An 8,360-nucleotide genomic window follows, 5' to 3' on the forward strand; every position below is an offset into this window, starting at 1 on the left:
GTCGAGCTCCCAGCCGGCGGGTGGTGAGGCCCAGCAGCATGAGATGCCCACTCATGGAGAGATTAACACCATCGCTGGGGGTTTTTCGGGTGGTGGATGCACCGCGTCACATAGGAAGAAATATGCAAGGTCTGTGATGACGGTGGACATGTTCGAAGATCACTCGCCAGATGTGGACATTACGTTCACAAGAGAATATCTCAGGGACGTTGTGCCTCATGACAACGATCCCATAGTTATCTCGCTAGTCACAGGGGGAGGAAGGTCCACAGGGTACTGGTGGACCAAGAAAGCTCGACAGACGTGATGTTCTGGCCGAATTTCACACAGCTGCAATTGCCCCTTGACCAGCTGAGGCCCTATGGAGGGTGCTTATACGGTTTCGCTGGTGACCAGGTAGAGGTTATGGGGTACATCGAGTTAAGAACTACGTTCACAGATGAGGCGGGCTCGAGGACGGAGAAAATCAAGTACCTCGTCGTGAATGCTCCCTCAGCATATAACATTCTGTTGGGAAGACCAACACTCAACAGAATAGAAGCTGTGCCCTCAACCAGGCACATGAAGGTGAAGTTGACGTCTATGGAGGGGGTGGTGATCACCATCAAATCTGACTAGAAGGAAGCGAAGAAGTGCTATGAGAATAGCCTGAAGAATAAGAGGTCAGTAAGTTACATCACTACCACCCCGCCTCCCGGTGTGAAGCCCAGGTCGACGGTGGTGGAGGCGACCGCCGGTAGCGATGTCGTCATGGTAGATGCTGAAGCAAGGGAGGAGAACGCCGATCGGGAAGAAGAGGCGAGGAACCGTCCAGAGGAAGCGAGGGAACTGGGAATCGCCAAGGCGGTGATCGCCAGGGAAGCTAGACCCAAACCCGTCGAGGAGTGGCTCGAAAGGGAGATCGGGGGAAAGGTCTTCAAGCTGGGAAGATCCTTGGAGGCTGAGCTCCAAGACCAGATCGCCAAGGTAATAGAGCGGCATCTGGATGCTTTTGCATGGTCTGCTTCAGACATGCCGGGAATCGACCCCGACTTCTTGTGCCACCATCTAGCAATGGACAACCAGGTCAGACCAGTGCGACAGAGAAGAAGGAAGTTTAACGAGGAGAGAAGGCAGGCGATCAGGGATGAAACACAGAAGCTCCTCGCCGCAGACCATATCAGGGAAGTCCAGTACCCTGAGTGGTTGGCCAATGTCGTGCTGGTGAAGAAAAGCAATGGGAAGTGGCGCATGTGCGTCGACTTCACTGACCTGAACAAGGCTTGCCCAAAGGATTCGTATCCTTTGCCAAGCATAGACGCCCTGGTCGACAGTGCTGCAGGGTGCAAGTTGCTGAGTTTCCTGGACGCCTTCTCGGGGTACAACCAGATAAAGATGCATCCCATGGATGAAGAGAAGACCGCCTTCATGACCGAGAGATCGTGCTACTGCTACAAGGTGATGCCCTTCGGGCTGAAGAACGCGGGGGCCACGTACCAAAGATTGATGGATAGGGTACTTGCACCAATGCTGGGAAAGAATGTGCAAGCGTACGTGGATGATATGGTCGTGACCTCGCCGGAGAAGAGCAAGCACGTTGCGGAACTGGAGGAGTTGTTCACCATAATCGCCAAGTTCAGGTTAAAGCTGAACCCCGAGAAGTGCATTTTTGGCGTGGAGGCAGGGAAGTTCTTGGGATTCCTCTTAACTGAAAGAGGAATAGAGGCCAATCCTGATAAGTGTGCTGCCATCTTGGCGATGAGGAGCCCGGCTACCGTGAAGGAGGTGCAACAGCTTACAGGTCGGATGGTCGCCCTGTCTCGTTTCGTGTCGGCTAGCGGAGAGAAAGGCCATCCGTACTTCCAGTGTTTAAGGCGAAACAATAAGTTTGCCTGGACGAGGGAGTGTGAAGAGGCCTTCGTCAAGCTTAAAGAGTACCTGGCGAGCCCGCCGGTTTTGTGCAAACCGTTGGTGGGAACCCCTCTCAGGTTGTATTTTGCTATGACTGAGAGGGCGGTGAGTGCGGTGCTCGCCCAAGACCAAGATCAGGCCCATAAGCCTATTTATTTCGCCAGCAAGGTTTTGCAAGGCCCCGATGTGAGGTATCAGGCCTTGGAGAAAGCTGCACTAGCTGTGGTATTTTCGGCGAGGAGGTTGCGCCACTATTTTCACAGTTTTACAATACTGGTGATGACCGACTTGCCTATCCAGAAAGTTCTGAAGAAGCCTGATGTAGCTGGGAGGATGGTGAAATGGGCGGTGGAGCTGTCGAAGTTCGACATCAAGTATGAGCCCAGAGGTCCGATCAAGGGGCAGATTTTCGCCGATTTTGTGGTCGAGCTCTCGTCAGAGGCAGCACGAGTTGAGGGGGATGATTTTCGTTGGGTGCTCTCGGTGGACGGGTCGTCGAACCAGCAGGGTAGCGGTGCTGGAGTTATCCTGGAAGGGCCCAACGGTGTGCTGATTGAACAGTCCCTGAGGTTTGCCTTCAAAGCCAGCAACAATCAAGCAGAATATGAGGCGCTGATCGCCGGAATCTTGCTGGCCAAGGAGATAGGAGATAGGGTACTGATGGCTAAGAGTGACTCGTTGTTGGTCACGGGACAAGTAACAGGCGAGTTCCAGGCCAAGGATCCACAAATGGCGGCTTACCTGGAGTATGTGCAGGAGTTGAAGAGTTCCTTTGTCTCCTTTGAAGTGGTACATGTGCCCAGAGAGCAGAATGCCCGAGCAGACTTGCTAGCTAAGCTCGCCAGTTCGGGCAAGGGGGGTAGGCAGAGGATGGTGATCCAAGAAACTCTGAAGACACCTAGAGCATTTGTGGCAGACCACCTGGTTCTTCAAATAAGCAAGACGACGAAGAAAGCGGCGAGGAGTCACAGGTCTTTGACTCAGGAAACCTTGAGATCGCCGAGAATAAGAGCATGTCGGGGGGAGAGGGTGAACATGACGCAGGTCTGCGCTACGCATGAGCCAGACACGTGGATAACACGGTACCAGCGATGCCTGGCAGATGGCCTTCTCCCGCTGGATTCGACGGAGGCTAGGAAGATAAAGAAGAACTCCAGCAAGTTCACAATGATTGATGGCGAGTTGTATAGGTTTGGGTTCACACACCCACTCCTGGAATGTGTGCACGGAGAGAAATGTACAAGGATTATGGCCGAGCTCCATGAAGGGATATGCAGAAGTCACGTCGGGGGTCGAGCTCTGGCCGCAAGAACCCTCCGTGCAGGTTACTACTGGCCAACAATGAGGGAGGACTGCAAGAAGTATGCACAGTGTTGCAAGCAATGTCAGCAGCACGCCGATTGGCACAAAGCGCCTCCAGAAGAGTTAAAGTCGATTTACAGCCCTTGGCCGTTTCATACGTGGGGGATCGACATTCTGGGACCTTTCCCATTGGCGATCAGGCAGATGAAGTACTTGGTGGTGGCAATTGAATATTTTACCAAGTGGATCGAAGCAGAACCAGTAGCCAATGGGAGGATCGAGAGCTTTGTGTGGAAGAACATCGTGTGCCGGTTTGGTGTGCCTAAGCGCCTGGTGTCAGAAAACGGGACTCAGTTTGCAAGTCACCTGTTGAAGAAGCTGTGCGAAGAGGTGGGAATTCAACAGGTATTTGCATCCGTCGAGCCCCCTCAGACAAATGGCCAAGTAGAGTCCGCCAATCGGGTATTGCTAAGAGGCTTGAAGAGAAGGCTAGAGAAAGCCAAGGGATCGTGGGCTGAGGAGGTACCCCGCATAGTTTGGGCGTACCACACCACCGAGCAGTCAGGAACCCATGAGACCCCGTTTAGCCTGGTCTATGGATGCGATGCAATGATTCTAGTGGAAATCCAAGAGAGCTCGCCGAGATTCCAGAACTTTGTAGCGGAAGACTCGAATGAGGAAAGAAGGTTGAATCTGGATTTGCTGGATGAGGTCAGGGAGGAGGCGAGAGTAAAAGCCGAGGCAGTGAAAAGGAGGATTGAACGAAGGTATAACTCGAAGGTGATGCCGAGGCAGTTTAAAGAAGGCGACCTAGTGATGAGGAAGGCCCACCAGTACGAGATGGAAAACAAGTTGTCGCCTAAGTGGACGGGACCGTTCAGAATAACCGAGGCGCTCGGGAACGACGCCTACCGCTTAGAAACATTGGAAGGAGGGGCGATTCCTCGCACTTGGAACGCCACGCACCTCAAGTTATATTACAGTTGAAGCTTTGTAAGTAAAAGCAAACACGGAGAGATTTGCAAGCTTTCTGTTAAAACAGTTTAAAGGGGGCACTCTTTTTTCCCTAAGGAGGGTTTTTAATGAGGCCACCCAATAAAGAAGAGTTTTCAAAGTTTAAAGTTTCTAAGATTGCATGCTTGTTGTTTTGAAAGTTTTAGAAAAAAGACCTTATCACTCGTACGTGATTTAAGGCAAGTTTGAAGTTATGACTGCATGCTTTCTAAAAGTTTTTAAGTCCCCATCGCTTTTCGGCGATCGGCGGAACAGTTAAAGTTTTAAAGTCCTCATCGTCTTTCAGTGATCGGAGGCACCAGTAATGATTAAAGACCTCAACGCCCTCGCGCGGTTTGAGGCGAGAACAGATTAAAAGCCCTCAATGCATCCAGGGGGGAGGAGATGTACACCCTGAGCAAGTTGAGGCACCAGATAAAGTCCTTCTCGCCGGCGAGCGAGTTCAGGCAAGATGAACTGAAAGGTCAGAGGTGTTTGTGACCTTAAACGGCGGGAAGGGAAGGAAAATGCCTTTTTCCCCTTTAAGCGAAACATCAATATTGACCCAGTAAGACCAGATCATTGTTCTGAAACTCAGGGCGGTAGAGAAGGATCCGAAAGGCGCCTCTACCCCCAGATGAGGGAGCAATGATCAAGTTATGAAGAAGAGAAAAGTCCTCCTTGCCTTTGAGCGAGTGCAGGCAAGAAAAGTCCTCCTCGCCGTTGAGCGAGCGCAGGCGAGAAAGAGGAAAGCCCTCCTCGACTTTGTGCGAGCGCAGGCGAGAACAAGTTAAAAGTCCTCAGTGCATCCAGGGAAGAGGAGATGTAATCCCTGGGCAAAGTAGAGGCACCAGATAAAGACCTTCTCGCCGTCGAGCGAGTTCAGGCAAGATAAAGACCTTCTCGCCGTCGAGCGAGTTCAGGCAAGATAAAGACCTTCTCGCCGTCGAGCGAGTTCAGGCAAGATAAAATCCTTCTCGTCTCGAACCAGTTCAGGTATGGTGTGGAGGGTGAAAGAAGTTTAAAGGATGGCTAAGGTAGGTTCGGAGAGAACGCCTAGCTATCCGGCTTATTGTTCTGAAACTCAGGGAGGTAGAGAAGGATCCGAAAGGCGCCTCTACCCCCAGATGAGGGAACAATAGCCAAGTTATGAAGGCAAAAGAAAGCTTACATCGCCAGAGCCCTAGGGCGATCAGAAGAGTGCCAGGCGATGACAGGAGTAAAGGCTAACCTTGCCAGGCAGATCAGGTAAACTGTATTGTAATACCAGTTTAAGTTAAAACCTGTTGCCTAGTAAGTAGCTAATTGCCTTAAAGTTTGCAAGTTATGCTAAATGTTGTCGCTTGAAGGTTAATGAGTTGCTCAAGTTTTTACTTTGAATTAACAGTTGATGAATTGATGTAAGATTGATAGTTTGCTCGAGTTTGAAGCAGTGAGTAAACGGTTGAGCCCGCAAAATCGCTAAGTTAATTTGTTTAAGCGGTTTCTGCTAGGAAAAGCAAAGTAAACAGAGAGACCATATGCGGAAGCAGAAAAATTTATAATAAAGGTGGTATTAGTTCGAATGCATAAGAAGAAAAGAAAAAGTTATTACAGGTAAAGATTGTACAAAAGGGAACAAGCATTGGGTCCCAGGGAATAAGTGATGGAGGGAGACGACTAATCTTCAGAAGGCACGATCTTCCCATCCACCACTTCATTACATATCGACACCATGGAGAGGTCGAGCTCGGGGTACTGGCAGGCGACTTGCTCCAGGGCGGCGTCGAATCCGGCGGCAAGGACTTGGGCGGAGCTCAGTTCAAGCTCTTCGTTTTGTTGTTTGAGCCCCTCGGTTTGCTGCTTCAGCTCGTCAGCTCGTCTCTTCAGTTCTTCAATTTCCCCACGAGCCTGAGCAAGGTCGTCAGCAACCTTCTTGCCTTCGCCCCGCGCCTAGGCCAGCTCTGCAGCAATCTTCTCGTTTTCCTCTCGAGCCTTGGCGAGCTCGTCCACGGCGTCGTCCCTCTCCCTCTCAACCTTTCCAAGGAGAACCTCCCGATCAGCCGATCTCTTCTCAAGGTTCTCCACCTTGGCTGCATCCGCTTTCATCGACGCCTCCAAGTTGGCCACCTTAAGCCTGTAAGGAACCAGCTTGCTCTCCAGCTCGATTTTCTCTTGAGCTAGGAGGTGCAGTTTCTGGCGCAGATCGGAGGCCTCCTTGCGCGCAACCCTCAATTCGGCACTCATGGCGTCCTCCACCCTTGAGTGATCGATCTCTGCCATCATCAGGTTGCAAGACAGCTTTTCCGCCTCGATCCTTATCAGGCGATTCTCCTCCTGGAGCGTGGAGATCTCGTCCTGAAGCTTTTTGTTGGAGCTTTTCACAGCTTTTGTTATGATCGAGGGAAGGTCCTCTGCCATCATCTTTAGCTTGGCTGTGAAAGGCCCCCAGACTTCTTTGACCAAGGGGGAAAGGTTTGCAACTGCTGTTGGTGGAGGTGCCGAAGGAGCCTGGTGCTGACTCTCACCTCCACCCTCTTGAATTGGTTGAGCAAGGGGGGTTTCCTGGCGTGGTGGTGAAGTGGGGGACTCAGTTATGAGTATCGGTGAGTAGTGAGCGCCTTCATCTCCACCTGGTGCAGCTTCAGCAATTGAGGCGTGTACCGCCCTGGTAGTCAGAAGTGATGACGTGGCACCAAGCTACAGTGTAGGCGTGTTGACAAGGCGCCAGATCCGCAGAAGGGAAGGAAGTCGGGGGGCTCGTGTAGTCGCCAGTTATTAAGTTGGCGTGTTCCGATCTCCAGCATACCAGGCGATCGCCCAGTTAAAGATGAAGTCGCCAGATGATAACTCAGGCGACCAAGTGATTGGAGATCGCCAGAGCAAGCACATCGCCGAAGATGAAGGTGGTGCAGATTATGAAGGCGGCCGGCGAGACCACAGGGAAGGTGTACGAGAGCACCCTAACTCGCCATTTCCAGTAGAGATCGCGCTCCCAAGTTAGCTATGCACTGGGCAGTACCATGCATAAGTAACTTAGCCAAAAAGGGAGTCAGAAGCAGCGCCCAAGTCAAGGAGGCTCCAGATGATGGCACGTGTATGACTGGATGCGAGCCACGTGTCCAGGTCTGTAACTGCCAGGAGAGAGAAAGTAACCAGGTATATAAGAGTTCTCAACGAACTTTCTGAGGTACGCACGTTCAGATTATATTCTTTACGCTTGCGAGTTCTTGAGGATACTGTGAGAGAGAATATTGCACGGTTCCTTGAGAGTTCTTGAGTGTTTTCGCTCGTAGTATTTGGTGGTTCGGTCACTGACTTGGGCGTTGGAGTGCGATCGGCCGCAGCGGCGCCGCTCTGTTCTTTTGCAGGTTCTTGAGATGGATCTTGAGGAAGGACGGAGTTTTGAAGCGGTGCACACGTCGATCCTTTGACGAGGCAGGTTCCAGCGTTCTGGTCAACAGGCAGGATCATCAGGCGCCCACCGTGGGGCCGTGTAAAACTTGCTCCCATCCACAGCGTGAGTTCTTGGAGGTTTTCGTAGTTTTCTGCGTGGTTGTGTGCTGGTGCAACCATCGTTCGCTGTTCGCTTGAGATTTGTTCGGTAATTTCGCGTTTATACCGTTCGTTTGGATTTTTGATCGGTGAAGTGAGGTTTTCTGCTGTTTACGCGTGATTTGTTCAGTGGAGTTTGAGTTCTTTTGCTTGTTTGGTTATCCGTGGGAGAAGCGGTGGTTTCTGGTGGAGTTGCAGGTTTCTTTGAAGGTTCGCGGTGTTTTTGAGTTTTCTTGCGGAGTTTCGCACAAGTTTTTCCGATTGATCGCTGAGTTGATCGTAGCTGAAGTAAGTGTTGTTCGCTGCGTTCTGTGATTCGCCAAGTTTCATGAGAAAAATGAGAAGCAATCGTTCAAGTCCAGTTGCGCCCGTCGCTGCTGAAGGCGCCGCCGTCATGACCATGGCGCAGATGGTAGAGATTATGCGCTCGTTGTAGGCAACTGTGGAGGCCTCGCGCATAGAGCAGGCGAGAATGCACGAGGACCTGACCGCCTCTCGGGCCAGGAATGATGAGCTGAGCAAGGTGACTGAGGAGCTGCGTCAGGCTCTTCAGGAGCAGCAAGGGCGTTCTATTGCTGAAGAGGTCGCGCCGTCGTCGCCACCTCGTGTTTTTCCCATGCCTTTCGATCAGGCGATTACTG

At 51.6% G+C, this 8,360-nt stretch overlaps 1 protein-coding gene across 1 annotated transcript; it reads right to left on the reverse strand.

Moving 5' to 3' along the window:
- Nucleotides 1-6,117: 6,117 nt before the first annotated feature.
- LOC137817114 (filament-like plant protein 1) lies at nucleotides 6,118-6,585 on the reverse strand. Its single transcript, XM_068620344.1, has one exon. It carries the CDS (start codon nucleotides 6,583-6,585, stop codon nucleotides 6,118-6,120), a length of 468 nt encoding a protein of 155 aa, XP_068476445.1.
- Nucleotides 6,586-8,360: the final 1,775 nt, after the last annotated feature.

This window comes from Phaseolus vulgaris, unplaced genomic scaffold (assembly GCF_000499845.2).
Source record: "Phaseolus vulgaris cultivar G19833 unplaced genomic scaffold, P. vulgaris v2.0 scaffold_16, whole genome shotgun sequence".
Classification (NCBI taxonomy): Eukaryota; Viridiplantae; Streptophyta; class Magnoliopsida; order Fabales; family Fabaceae; genus Phaseolus; species Phaseolus vulgaris.